The 15,633-nt window shown below is 34.4% G+C and overlaps 1 protein-coding gene across 3 annotated transcripts in view; it reads left to right on the top strand.

Annotated features, from left to right (window-relative positions):
* Positions 1 to 15,633, top strand: part of VPS50 (VPS50 subunit of EARP/GARPII complex) — a 141,254-nt gene that overhangs the window by 56,655 nt on the left and 68,966 nt on the right. For 2 of the 3 annotated variants that reach the window (XR_004351529.1, XM_032643673.1), the window contains exons 13-16: positions 5,545 to 5,677; positions 8,680 to 8,771; positions 12,817 to 12,911; positions 13,247 to 13,345. Coding sequence is in view for 2 of the 3 variants with exons in the window: in XM_032643673.1 (XP_032499564.1) it covers positions 5,545 to 5,677; positions 8,680 to 8,771; positions 12,817 to 12,911; positions 13,247 to 13,345 (419 nt within the window). In the remaining variant the exon portion in view is untranslated. The remainder of the gene's footprint in view (positions 1 to 5,544; positions 5,678 to 8,679; positions 8,772 to 12,816; positions 12,912 to 13,246; positions 13,346 to 15,633) is intronic. The other variant, XM_032643674.1, reaches the window with a different exon arrangement.

The following is a 15,633-nucleotide window of genomic DNA, read 5'->3' on the forward strand; positions in this document are numbered from 1 at the left end:
TACCAATTCACATTCCCACCAGCAGTGCAAGAGTGTTGCCTTTTCTCCACACCCTCTTCAGCATTTATTGTTTCTAGATTTTTTGAGGATGGCCATTCTGACTGGTGTGAGATGATATCTCATTGTAGTTTTGATTTGCATGAAATGACTCTTTGTCAGCATAGTCTTCAAGTACAGAGATGAACACATTTTGGCTTAAATCTATTAAAAACTATATTTATATATCTATCCCACCTTGCCTTTTTTCATAAACTATTTACTTTCTGTGTATTTAGTGTAATGAATCTATACATTTGTTTCTATTTTAGAATATAAATTTAGGTAAGAATCATCTTGCTCAGTACATCATAGTCTTATGTTTGTACATATGAACATATTTGAAGATAAGTTTGGGAGACTTTTAGACGTGGGCATTGGCCTAGCTAGATTTGTGAATTATTTACACTTGAGTAAGTTTGGTGAGAAAAAGCTTGGTATAATTTCATTATATAATTTCAACGTTTTCTGAAAAAAATTTCCTATAAACATTTCTGTGTGTATAATCTCATCCAAACCCATTAAAGTTTAGTAAATAGTCAAGAGGTAACACAGTAAAGAACCTCCTTTTCCTTGAATAAATAGGCAAATGATATAGCTAGACAGTGGTTGGGTGGAGAATAGAAGGTAGTAGTTCCAATTCAATTTTCTGGTTTGTTAAACTGTGGCAAGTATTATAAAAGTTAATTGGTGGGCTATAGCACAATTATTTGTATAGTTATAATTTTTCTTTGGGAACAATAAGACTAATACTGCCTTCCTTTTATCTGTCAGAAAGATAGGTTGGGATATAATTAGATTAACTTTATTTGCATAATATAAACACAAATTTATGCAAAGTTGAGTTTATGAAAGTTTGTAGAAGAGTACCTTTATTCCGGTGAATGATTTTTGAGTTGCAGCCCAGAATGTTTTTGTGATTTTTGCTTTCCTTTGTCCTCTGCTTTTAGCTTTTTCCTGACCTTGTGCATCATTATCGGTTTTCATTACATGTGTGTGGTATGAGAGCTATGTCAGTTGTAATGATGTGGTAAAAATAAACCAAGGAAAAAAGCAAGACTGGTTCATTGTAAAGGTAGTAATTATAATAGTAAACAGGGAAAGTCGACATAAAAAGTTACCCCAAATTATGGCATAAATATGCAGAAATATTTGTGTCGATCTCTGCAAGCCATGTGTAAATCTGGATAGCCATTCTAATTTTTCTGCAAATAGGTACCCATAGCCAATTCGGTATACTCAGAAGTTTCACTCCCTCCTGTGTTCCTTCCATTTTTATTCCCCACGCCACCTCTTACAGGTAACTGACTTCAGTGTTTTCTTCTTCATATTCACTGTGTTTATTTTTTTGATGATAGGCAAATATATCATTAAATTTTTTTCTATTTCTTATGACATACATATATATATAAAAACTTTTCCCTAAAAAAAAAACTTTTCCTTTCTCACATGTATATGTATCATATGAAAGGGAAAAGTTTTTATTTAAAAAATTTTTTAAATGTATATGTCTGCTTATCATTATTTTTCACAGTTCTAAAGTGCTCTTTTGTGTGTGTGAAGTTTATCCAGCTGATCTGTGTTTGGACATTTAGATAGATGCCAGTATTTTGCAGTTACAGATAATCCTTCAACGAATAACCTTGTGCATACGTATTTTTACATTGTTTGAAGTACACCTTCAGGATAAATTCCTAGAAGTGAGATTGCTGGGTCAAAGGGAAAATACACATGTAGTTTTGTTAGACAGTGTGGTTTTGTTAGATAATGTCAAATTCATTTCCAGAGGATTGTATCGTTTTGCGTTCCCACCAGCAGTGGATGAGAGTTCCTGTTTTTTTGTTCACAGCCTTGCCAACAGAGTATATATGGTATCAAAGATAAACAAAACTGGACACTAATTAAAGTGGTACGGACAGATTTCAATCAGTAATATACTGTTGTAATGGGGAAAAGAATCCATTGTGAACTGAACTCAGCTTCCATTTGTACAGGGGTCACTGGGCATTGTAAAGGGAGAAAGAGGGACTAGGAAGGGGGATGAGCCAGGGGCTCAGAAGAAGCAAGGAAGTGAAAAATTACAAAAAACAAGGGGGCTTGGTTCATGTGAAACCCATCTGGGTTAGGCTCCCACCTTCTCCCTCAGAGACTGGGAGATGGGCCCTATCTTCAGGTTTTAGCTGGAACAAACAATATATTCTTTTGGCAGCCTTGACTTTTCTCAGGCAAGCACTTTAAGGGGTGCTAGGGTCGTCCTAGGGTTGTGGCCGTGAGCTGCTAGAAACTACATTAGTGTCTTGTTCAATTCTTTGTTGGTCAAGATTGAGGACTATTGAAGGAGAGGGCTCAGGGAGCCGGCTAGAGTTTGGTCAAGGGGAGAATCTTTGTTAATGGTCAGCTTTAAAATTTGCACTGATCTGATGAGTGAGAATTTGTTTCTTACTGTAGTTTTAATTTACATTTGCCCTATTATGAGTGAAGTTGGATATGTTTTCAAATATTTAAGGGCCATCTTTATATCTCTGTTAAGTGTGTTTATATCTTCTTCCCATTTTTCTATAGGATTTTTGGTCTTTTCCCCCAAAATCTTTAAGTGTTCATTATAAATGTGAGATTTTTTTTATTGTGACATGTATTGTGAATACTTTTTTCAAGTTTATCATTTGATTTACTGTTGTTTTTTTGTTAAACAAAATTTATAAAATTTTTTATGTAGTAAAATTTATCAAATTTTACTTTTATTACCACTGAATTTTGAGTCATAATTACAAAGCCTTTACCTATATCAAGGTGAGAGAAGAATTAACTCATGTTTTCTTTGGGTGCTAGTATAGTTTTATTTTTTAGGTTCAGCTGTCTTACCCATTTGGAGTTTGTTCCTGTGGGTGGTGTGAGGAGTAGATCTAATTTAGTCTTTTCCAACTGACCCTCCAGTTGTCCCAACACTATTAATGAAAAAGACTGTCTTCACTTAAGTGATATGAGATGCTATCTTTATCATATACCATATTTTTATATGAGGCTAGATCTATTTCTGGATTGTTTTTATTGGTATCTCAGTAAATTCATAAATTAACTTAGGGAGAACTGACATCTCTGATGTTGAGACATCCTAACCAAGAGTGAGGGATGTCTTTCTATTTGTTCAAGTCTACCTTTATGTCTTTCAGTTTTCTTTTTTTTTTTGCGTTACGCGGGCCTCTCACCGCTGCGGCCCCTCCCGTTGTGGAGCGCAGGCTCCGGACGCACAGGCTCAGCAGCCATGGCTCACGGGCCCAGCCGCTCCGCGGCATGTGGGATCTTCCTGGACCGGGGCACGAACCCGTGTCCCCTGCATTGGCACGCGGACTCTCAACCACTGCGCCACCGTGGAAGCCCATGTCTTTCAGTTTTCTTCATAGAATTTTAGATCATTTTTTGTTAAGTTTATTCCTAAAATTTTTATCTTTTTTATTATAAGTGATTTCTCATTCATTCTATCTTCTAAATAGTTATTATTTGTGTATATGAATTCTGTTATTTTTATATGTTAATTTTATAACCTGCTACCTTGCTGAATTTTTTTTTGTGGTATGCGGGCCTCTCACTGTTGTGGCCTCTCCCGTTGCGGCGCACACGCTCCGGACGCGCAGGCTCAGCGGCCATGGCTCACGGGCCTAGCCGCTCCACAGCATGTGGGATCCTCCCGGACCGGGGCACGAACAGTGTCCCCTGCATCGGCAGGCGGACTCTCAACCACTGCGCCACCAGGGAAGCCCTTTGCTGAATTCTTTTACTGTTTGAGTTTTATCATTCGTTCTCTAGGAATTATATTCTAGGTATATTATGTCATTTACAGATAGAAGTAGTTTTATTTCTTCTTTTCCTGTTCTTTTGCGTCTTATCATTTTCTCTAGTCTAATTGCATCGGCTAGTACCTCAAGAACATTGTTAAAAAGTCGTGGAGGGCTTCCCTGGTGGCGCAGTGGTTGAGAGTCCGCCTGCCAATGAAGGGGATGCAGGTTCGTGCCCCGGTCCGGGAAGATCCCACATGCAGCAGAGCAGCTGGGCCTGTGAGCCATGGCCGCTGGGCCTGTGCGTCCGGAGCCTGTGGTCCACAACGGGAAAGGCCACAGCGGTGAGAGGACTGCGTACCGCAAAAAAAAAAAAAAAAAAAGTAGTGGAGATAGTGGACATTCTTGTCTTCTTCCTGACGACAGTGGATATGCACTAAAGCTTCCTCATCTTAGGGAAGTGTTTATCTGTTTTTATTTTCTCATGAGTTATTATTAGGAATGGCTGTTGAATTTTGTCAAACCCTGAAAAAGGGTTTTCAGCATGTTTGGGGACAATCATTTTGTTTTTCTTCTTAGACCTATTAATGTGACAGATTGTTAATAGATCCTATAAGATTGAACCATTGTACTGTTCTTGGCATAAGCCCCACTTGGGCAGCCTGACTCCAGCGGTTAACAGCACCTTTATTTTACTACTTCTTAGTTGAGTTTCAGAGATTTGATATGCCTACACAAAAGTATACTTGCTGAGTCATACAAATTAGTATTTTTATTAATTGCTTGATGAATGAGTGTTTTAGTAAATGGGGAATTTAGAGGAGGGGGAAATCATTATGGAGAGAAACAATACTTTCTGAAAGAGAGAGGACGACTACCAGCTGGGATTTCCTGAGCATCAATAACACCATAGCTATACTTTCTATATAGCTTATTTCTACTAGCTATTTATTTTGGAGGGCTTGCATCATAGTCTTATTAGCCTTTCACTGTTTTATCAGCATGATCAGTTGTGGTTGATTGATTACAAATTGAAGAAATGCTACGAAATCTCAAATGATGGAGCAGATGCTCCACTGTGGCAGACAGAAAGCCTGCAAAATAGAATCGAGGCATTATTCTACCTGCAGAAAAAAAGGGCAGAATGAGAAACTGATAGTTTTTACAAAGGATAGAGGGAGAAAAATCCATGCATTTCCTTTAGGGAGAAGATTTTGGACCACATATTGTTTCATAGCCATGTTATATAAAACATTTTAAAATGCTCTTGTCAAATATGAAATATCTATATCCATGTGATTTACAGAATTTGCAGGTTGTCAAAGTTACTTAATTTACATAAATAAAATGATTGACTTGTAAATTATGACCACCTTTTTGCAAGTTGTAACTTGGGTCCAAGGGTGAGTGTAAAGCTGCATTTCATGCTAAGAACATGGCTTTGAAAAAATATATTTGGGGAAGTTTGCACTCCTGGTTATGAGAGCACTTGCCATTCAGTAGTATGTGGATTCATAGTATATGGACTGATACTCCTAAAGAATACTAAAAAGCCAGGTTGAAATAGGAATTACTTGAACAAAATTTTCTTGCCATTGAACTTTCTTTTTAGATATATCAGTGGAAGAAATTTTCTTATCTAATTCTTGAGTGCATTTGATTGACACCATAACATTTTGATTAACTTTGTGTTAAACACGATAATTTGAAAGTTGGCTCTTGTCATTTTCTTCAGCATGTTACACCAGACAGCTATATTCCATGCCTTGCTGACCTGTGCAAAGCACTGTGGGAGGTTATGCTCAGCTATTACAGAACTATGGAATGGCATGAAAAGCATGACAGTGAAGATACTACTTCTGCTTCTGGTAGGAAATAATTTTGATTTGATTTTAAAAACTGAACTATAAATACGCCGTATTTCTGGAGTAAGGAGAAAGAAAAGGGACAGCTATACTTTTAGAATTTCGGGGACCATGATGACCATAGTTAAATGTTCACCAGAGAAAGTGATTCAGCTGCTGTAAAAACTCCATTACCTTTGGGGATTAACTGGGCCGAAGGACTTCTTATGTGATAGGTATTACAAGTTTCCAGGAATATGTGGTGATGACCTTAGGACTAAGTTATTAAGAAAGAACTTTAAAAAAAAAAATGAGTTGCAAACTAGGTAGGACATTGGTCTGTCCAAATTTACTATAAAATTAATGCTAATGTTCAATATTAAGTCTTTTTGGCTAATTTTCAAGTTGTACTAATAAAACTAGATTCTAAGAATTAATAATTATACTGATACTTTTCTTCCTGAAAATAGATAGCAGGACATAAAAATTTCATAAAAAATGATGTTTTTAAATACCATCTTTGCAAGCAAAATACAACTTTAAATGTTTATGGTATAGTCATAAAGAGAAAATCTTTGAGAAATTATATTAACTAGGCATGTTTAAATTACTTCATGTAATTATATATCTTAAGTGATTATCCGTGAACAATAGCTAAGATTAAGTATTCAAAATACTTTTTAAAGTAATAAATGAGTCTACCAGTATTTAGTATGGGCAAAATAAATTATACTGTACCTGTTTTTTTGTATTACATACAGTTTAATATAGCTAGTCAATCAAGTTATTCTAGTAACTTCTAATTTCTGAAGTGTTTGGTTTCTGTGATTGTGTGGGTGGAGGAATGCACAAATCTTAGTTTGATTAAACATAGGATTTTGGTAGTATAGAAGACATACGTTTAATATTTATCTTAACTCATAAGAAGCTCATAAATATAGATAGCAAAAAATAAGAAAGATAAATTCTGTGGAAGGATTTTCATTCTTTTAGAAATATTGTTGAGGGAGGAAGAGGTTTAAAGGAAGAGAGAGAAAGGAGAAAGTAGAAAACGGGGGGCATTGAGCCAGGATTCTAGGCCAGACTAGGCCAGATGGGTATTTTTACCCAACTCCTCTACTACCTCTGGGAGTATGGGCTTTGCAGTCAGAGATACCTCGCTTCAAAGTTTGACTGCCATTTACCAAAGGCGAGAATGTGAATAGGTCACTTTATCATCTCCAGGCCTCAGTTTGCTACTTAAAATGATAGGTTAAGAAAACAAAACAAACAAAAAGCTTCATAATGTAGTAACACATCTACCTGTAGGATTGCTATAAAGTTTAGAGAAAATGTGAAAGTGCTTACACTGGTTGTTATTAATATCATCAAAGGAAATGAATCAAGAGAGATGATTATAATAATAATGAAACGTCTATAGGCCCTTTTTTTTTTTTAAATTTTATTTTACTTAGGGAATTCCTGGGCTTAAGGGATTTTTTCCCCACAAAGTTTATCTTGTTTTGGCAACATTTCTTTTTTTCTAGATATGGTACCAGTTTAGATATCTCAGCACCTCTTTTCCTTTTTCTAGTACATTATTTAAGGAGAAACCAAAGGAAAAGTTTGGAACAAAATTAATACATACTTATATTAGATATAAGAGTATAGAAGACAATATATACTTATCATAGTGAAGCTCGCTTTTTGCTTCAGGCTAATAGTTTACAGGTATTATGTATTGTATGCATTTTCATTGGGGTATAGATTCAAACTTAAAACTCTATTTGAGGGCTTCCCTGGTGGTGCAGTGGTTAAGAATCTGCCTACCAATGCAGGGGACACGGGTTTGAGTCCTGGTCCAGGAAGATCCCACATGCCACCCGTACGCAGCAACCAAGGCCCAACGCAGCCAAAAATAATAAAATAAATAAATTAAAAAAAAAACTCTATTTGAACCTTCTATACTTAGTCCTCTTTGCTAAAATTCCTTCACCCTAATCTGTATAATTTAAGAATGTTGAGGACTCTGATCGGTCTAATAGTCAGGTGACAATATCTAGTACTGTAAAAAGTTATTTGTTCACCAGAAATTCTTCCTTTCTTATTCACATTAAGGACTAAAATTGTAGGAATCAGTAATTTAAAAGTTATTCTTCACAGAACTTCATACAGCTGAAAGGGCCTCTAGAGTTCATCCGTTGTTGTTCTCTAGTGATACTACTGGTGTCCTAACACTTCACCATTCTAAATAAACTAAAGCTGTAGCTCAGGTGCACTGCTCTGAGCTGCTGGGTTCCTAATAGCCAGACCATACAGATGATATGGCTTAAGCTGTAGGAGTAGTCGCAAGTACATTAGGCATGTATCTGGGGCCTGGCCTATGAAAGGGCCTTTTGCTGCTTACCAGTGGATACCTTGCTAGCCTAAGATGAGATCATATCCTCAGTTGTTCTGCACAGTTTACTTGCACAAAGGCATAATTTTTAAAATATAATGTGTATGTGTATTTTCAGTTGCTTTTAGGGGGAGAATTATTTTGAGGCAGCTCATTGATCTTACCTGTTGAACTGGACATTGTTAGATTATTTACCTGGAATGGATAAAAGTATTCTGGATCATGAAAAATATAAAATGTATGCATCATTGCCTCACTGCATGAGCAGTTTTGCACTCTGTACTCTTGTTAACATGCATATTAATTGAAAATTGGGTTAGTTGGTCCTGTAATGCCCTGGCAGTAGGCAGTATATGGGTCATTAAGAATCTGGTTTCTGGGATCACACTACCCAAGTTGGAATCCCAGCTATAATCATGTATAAGCTGAGTGGTCTTAGGTGTAAAGTACTTAACATTTCAGAGTCTGAATTTGTCTTATCAAATGAGTTTAATCCTAATTTCTGTTTTTTGACATTGTTTTGGTTGTATAAATATTGAGAATATTTTCTGTATTTTACACATGCTTACAATATATGAGAATCCAAATTTTTTTTTGAAAACAAAAATGTGAAGCAAATTTTAAAACGTATACCATCTTTTATTTTCAGAAGGGAGTAATATTATGGGTACTGAAGAAACAAATTTTGATCGTGGCTACATAAAAAAGAAATTAGAACATGGACTTACACGAATATGGCAGGTTTGGTTTTTTTAAACTATTTTTTTACAAAAGCAATAGAAACCTTCATGTCAAAGTTGTTTTAGAAATTCAGTATTTAAGTTTTCTGTATTTGTTTTCCCTGCAGATCTAATCATGTGTTAGTTTTTCTTTGGAATAAGTCTACCATTTGAGTTCTGTAATTTAGTTGTCAATTATATTTGACTATAAGTGGCAGTAGAAAAAGTTTTAATTTGAAAATATCCATTGGAAATATTCCTTGATTACATTTTGCTTTTAGTGACCTAAGAGATTTGTGCTTTCCTAAAGAAGTTGTTTTCTTATTGAGATACTGTTTATTTTGTGTGTGTGTTTTTTCCTTTTCTATTAATTTTAGGAAAAGGATAACTATATAATAGATGACATAGTTGGGTTGGAGTCTAGAACAGAATGAAGAATTCTAAGTCAGTGATTTTTGTGCCTTGAGTGAATCTTATGTATTTATTGACTGAATGTGTATTCCTTGGCTTTTCTTTTGCAGTTTAGTAGCTTAGTTGTTATCAGATAACTAAATTTGTTAATTTGTTAAAAATTTTCACTTCCTAGATAAGTGTAATTTCTTTGATGATAACTTTGTTCTTTTTGGACTGCTTCAAAATTTAGACACTTTGACCATATTATGGTCTTTTAAAATGTATTTTTAATTTTTCTAATGAAGCTGATGTTTAGTTTGAAAATCTTTTATAGGATTTCTTTTGAAAAAAATGTTTAGGAAAATATATACTGAAAACATAAATTTCCTCAAGAATCACTTAGCAGTTATAATTTAGTGCTCTTCTAACTTTTGATAACTTTCTATTGCAGATATGCTATTTGAATTTATACTTTAATATTTAAATATGTGATAGTGGTAAGAGCTTTGCCTTTTGTGTTTTCTGATATGACCATATGAAACAAATTTTTAGTTTCCCATTAATTATGGGTTGGGGCTGACTTTTTTCTGAATGTTATATATAACAGAAAGGAAAATCTCATTCTCTAGTGTCAGATATGAGTTGTTTCTGATTTAGTCTTCTAACAGGCTCTAATTATACTTTGTTGAAATTGTAGAATCTATGATAGAATTTCTGGTAATTCAAAGTACTTTGGATTATTGGCCTGGTATTTTATATAGCTTAGTTTCTATTCAATCTGGCAACCTGATGTCATTCTTGATATAGGAATATCTGTTAAATGTAAGATTTAGTAAAGCTATTATCATTTAAGTGTTTGGCCAGTTTAATGAAAGTCATCATGCTTTTGAATATAGATAATTGTGTTGTAGGTTTCAAGTTTTAGAATATCTTCATCTCCACCCACTTCAAGTCCCTTTTGCACCTCCAACCCCAATTCTCATCCAGTTCTACACAGGACTTTGTGTACGTTAGGAACTCACTAGTATTTGTTAAATTGAAATTACAAAACTCAATGCAATTGAAAAAGGCAAAAGCTCTGAAAAATAAATGTTTTTTGAGAACACATCTGGCAGACAAAACCTGGCAGGAATTGAATTCATTTGATAGCACAGTCTGACCAGTATTGTCATTTGGCTTTTTGTAGTATTTATTTATCCCATTAAGGTGAACATTCATATGTTGAAGGGATATAAATGTGTTTTATTTTGGGATACTGCCCTAGACCCCACTGGGGATGTTATATAATATATGCTATACATATCATAATATATTTCTAATATCTGAAATGCTAAATTCCAAAGCACAAGTGAGCATGTGACAGTTTATTGACATCATAAATTTATTATAGAGATGATAAATGATTGAGAAGCATAAGAAGATAGTTAATATTTCTGACATAAAACTAAATTCAGAATCATAATCACCTTGATAATTATTATAAAAACTTTGCAGTTTTGAGAATATTGTTGCAAATTTTCCATGCATTTTGACTCAGAACCTTTAAGGGAAAAAGGTTGTATCAGTCATAATATGTGTATCGCACTGTTTGTGGGTTTAAGAACACCGTGGTGAAAGCATGGTCCTTGACCTCGTGGAGCTTACATATCCAACCATATGAAAGTCTTGGTCTTTCAAGATTTTCTTTTTAGTCTTTAAATATTTGATACGTGAGAAGTGACAGTTTTAAAATGCTTATTATTTCTTTCTTTTACTATAGAAAATTAGGGTTGGAGTATTTCTACTTTTTGTGAATTTGAGATTTTCTTTACAGCCTAATAAACCACCCACTTTTAAAGTTCTTCCTGGGGCATTTGAAAAATAACCATGTATTTCTTCTTTGTATTGGGAATTAGGCTCTCTATGTAAATTAAAGCAGTTTATTATTTATATGTATTATTCTCATCTATATTCTTATTTGGTTGTGGTTTTCTTGGTCTGTGCTGTTCGGCGGGAGGAGTTTTAATCTTCCGGAATGATTGTAGTTTTTGTCAGGCTTTTCTTTTATTTCTAACAGCTTTTGTTTTTATACTCGGATGCCATGTTGATTGATGATGCAATGCTAATAACCACTTTACGTACCCTCATTGTACATAATTCTCTTTATTAATTAAAAAAATAGCTCTTTTCTCCTTAGGCATTTTGCAGTGAATTCTAGTTTGCTTTATTATTACCATTGCTGTATTTATTTTGTTCATATTTTCCTGATAAATCCTTGACTTTATTTTAAATGTTTTTCTATCATGTTTTAGTTTTAAAAATAAAGATAATATATAAAGTTCTTAGTATAATACTTGACAAAAGTAAATAATCAGAAAATAGTAGTTTTTACTGCTGTTTATTAAGCTTTTATGTGTATATTAGCACTGTTTCTGATTTATTTTTCCTATTCCATTGACTTTTCTCTATATTGCTAGCATTTTGGGGGTAGTTTTTAATATATTTAATATAGGTGGTACAAGTCCTCCATCATCCCTGATAACTTCATCTTTCAAAGTGCTGTTTTTAAAAAAGAAGTTATTGTCTATTTATTATTTCTAGTGAATTTTAGAATAATTGTTGAGAAGAAAAGTTTTTGTGTGTGTGTGATTTTGGTTAGAATTTCACTGTATCCCTACATTAACTTGGATAAATTGACATATTTACAGTATTTAGTCAGGTATTCAGTCCCTTGACTCTAAATTTATGGAAATTTCTTTTGTATTCCATTAGAATTGTTAGTTTTTTGTTATAGGTCTGATAGCTCTTATTAAAGTTATTCCTAAGCATATTGTATTTTCAATATTTGTTTTAAAAGAAATCTCTCCATTTTTAGGTGCTTCAGCCAGGTATACGTGAAAACTATTAATTTTTATATACTGTACTTAAACACTTCACACAATATCTTATTAATTCTAATCATTTTTGAATTGATTATTTTGGGGTTTCTAGCTTACTGAACCATGCCCAAATAATGATGATTTTTATCAGTATATCTAGTATGAGGACATAATTCTTATCTTGCATGTGTGTGTGTATTAGTAGTGATGATTGTGTTCCGTACTATTTTTTTTTAATTAGTTAATTTATTTATTTTTAGTTGCATTGAGTCTTTGTTGCTGCGCGGGCTTTCTCTAGTTGCGGTGAACGGGGGCTACTCTTCGTTGTGGTGTGTGGGCTTCTCACTGCGGTGGCTTCTCTTGTAGCGGAGCACGGGCTCTAGGCGTGCAGGCTTCAGTAGTTGTGACACACAGGCTCAGTAGTTGTGGCACGTGGGCTCAGTAGTTGTGGCTCACGGGCTCTAGAGTACAGGCTCAGTAGTTGTGGTGCACGGGCTTAGTTGCTCCGTGGAATGTGGGATCTTCCTGGACCAGGGCTCGAACCCGTGTCCCCTGCACTGGCAGGCGGATTCTTAACCACTGCGCCACCAGGGAAGCCCCAAGTCTGTACTATTTTTATATCTGATGTTCATGGAATTCTCTCTGATATCACCCTAAATATGTTGACTATTAGCCTAACTAGATATTTTTTTTATCAAGTTAAGAATCTATTCCTGTCTCATTTTAATGTGTAACTATACAAAAAATGGCTCTGAGAACTTATTTTCTATATTTTGGATTTACTTGAAATATTTATTGTTTTGTTTTTTTTTATAGGATGTTCAGCTAAAAGTAAAAACCTACTTGCTTGGAACTGATTTGTCAATATTCAAATATGATGACTTCATCTTTGTTTTGGATATAATCAGCAGGTAGTGTTTGAGATCTTGTCTTATTCTTTAGTTTGATTCATTGAACCATGATAATCAATGAAATCATGAATCACTGAGTTGTAATGTATAACTTAATGGAAGTAAAGATAATTGAACATTCATAGTCTAATTTCTGCTAGGTTTATGTGTGAGTGTGTTTAAATATTTTTGCCCTTTGGATGTTTGTAAACTGTAATGAATGTGATCTTTAGAATTTCTTCAAACATCCAAATTTTTATGATTTGTTATCTTTGAATAAAGATGACTTGTATTTCTCTTTTTTCCCTATAATAAACATGTTGCTGAAATTTATGTAAATCTTTCTGTCCAACTAGGTTGATGCAAGTTGGAGAAGAATTCTGTGGTAGCAAGTCTGAAGTTTTGCAAGAGTCTATTAGAAAACAAAGTGTCAATTATTTTAAGAACTACCATAGGTAAGAACTCTAATAAAATATGAATAGACTTATTTAGGTAGTGAGAATACCTTTGTCTAATGCTTAACCTTATAGTGTTAATTGGTTTAAAATAATTACTTTTGAATTTGAAAGACTATCTTTGTAGCTTTTTTTAGGATGGTTAAGGATTTGTTTTTACCAAAAATATCAAAGTATTCTGATTATTTTTTGTAAATTTCAATATGTGTTTTGTCTTGAGGGGCTTAAAATATTGAACTGACTTCTGTATGGGTGGAAGATGATTATTACATTAAGGATCCCCAGAAGAATTTGGCCACTATTCTCTACCTGCATATATGGTGTGAGCTAGTAAGGAAGTTAAATCAGTAGCGGCAGCACTCAGTGGGGGATGCTTGAAACTGTGTGCCTTTTAGGAGTAAAAAGGCTTTCAGAGAACAGGGCATGATATTCAGAATGTAGCTACAAAGCCAAGATTTTGTACTACATTGCTTTGCAAAACAATCACTACTAACTTTAAAAAGGGTGCCTAGGAATGGTTTTGGGAGTGGAAGAAAGTGGGAAAGAATGCTTATACAGCAATGTGTTTGTATGCTTAAAGCAGCGTTAAATTGAGAAAATATTTATTAGACCTTTCTTCATATAAGCTGGACTGTGCTGTACACCTTATATACATTTTATCATTTGAATTGAGTTACAGCTCACTTTTTATACTGCATTTTTAATTTTTAAAATTAAGTTTTGATTTTGTTGTTATTTGGTGCTGGGGAGAGTTGGGATTTGAAGTTCTCCTTTCTCTCCTTGTTCGGAGTCAACCCCTGGTCACAGGGATATGTGCTATGTCAGAAGAGAGGTTACTGGACATGAAACCGTTGACTAATTTATTATTAAATATATTTAAGTACACATTTTCTGTCTTAATTGTAAACTACTAAATATTTGTTTTGAAAGTATATTTAAGTTGATCCTGTACCAAAGCAGAGCCCTTGAGTTTCACAATTGAATGAAGAGAATGTTGACAAAATTTAAAAAAATTTTTTAATTGATTATACCTCAGGAAAACAGTGGTAAGGGAACAACATGAAACCCTAACACTACCTTAATTTATAACTTCCTTTTCTGTTAAAACTTAAGCCCTGTTAAAACAGAAGGCTTGGCCTGTACACATTGCTGTCCAAAATGAGAGGGGCCTTATACTCACAGATCGGAAAGGATAAAGAACTATGAAGGAGCCAGAAGCTTCACTAACCCTATCAGAACGCAGGCATTGCTGGATGTCCATTTCTCAAAGATTGCTTTATATCCGACAACTGGGGTGTCTTTTGATGTTCATTGTGACTGCAAGATGTGTGTAATGCAAAAACATGGATTTATTTAATGGTTTGCATTCTGCATTCCATTTTACTTACTGTCAAAAGGTGTCTGTCATCTGTGGCCACCAGGCAAGGGCATTTCTAGACTCTGACTATGATGGATATTCCTTACAAAAGTTCACCTTGATGAAATTAGAAAATATAGAAATGAATTATTGTTTCCCAAACACTCAATATTTTAATGGACTTTTCTTGTTAGAAACATTTGTGAAACTTGTTTCCCATTGAGGAGGCTGTATTGTATTCTTAGAAGGAGAGCAGGACTGGGAAATGGTAAACTCGGGATCTTACTACATTTTTGCCACCTGCCATCTCCCTCTCATTGGACAAATCATTTAACCCCTCTGAGATATGGTTCTGTCTATCAATCGTAAAATGAGGTGGCTGGACTAAAAGGTCTCCCGAAGTATTACCTGCAGATCTTTCCCTTTTTTCTTGCTGCATTGTGTATTATAAAAATTGGAATAGGTTTAAAAAAAGTAAAGATGTAATCTTTCTTTGTAGTATTCTTCTCTTTTCCCAAAGTTTAAACCAGTCTTGCTCATATACTGCCTGTAGTCATTCTCTCTCCAACAGCTGCCATTTGGGAAATTATAATGAAATCACTTGGTAAAGTTGGTGCCAACCATCAGTGTGTTCTGAAGTACATCTGTTTCTTTATAAAGCAAGATAAACTTGACAGGCAGTTTAGAAATGATGCCAATGTATATATATTGAGTTGACGAAAGTCATTACATTAGCCAGTGAGGAATCTAAATCTACTAAATTCCGATTTAATATCTCCTTCACCAAATCATATTACATAAATACCGAAAAATACCATGAAACATGGTGAAATATAGATCATCTGTTTCAATTTTGTTAAAGTGTTTAAATATGCTTACAATTTGTTTCATGGTCCTCTACTGCCAAGTAGAGCTCTAGAGAATAAAGAAA

This window comes from Phocoena sinus, chromosome 9 (genome assembly GCF_008692025.1).
Source record: "Phocoena sinus isolate mPhoSin1 chromosome 9, mPhoSin1.pri, whole genome shotgun sequence".
Classification (NCBI taxonomy): Eukaryota; Metazoa; Chordata; class Mammalia; order Artiodactyla; family Phocoenidae; genus Phocoena; species Phocoena sinus.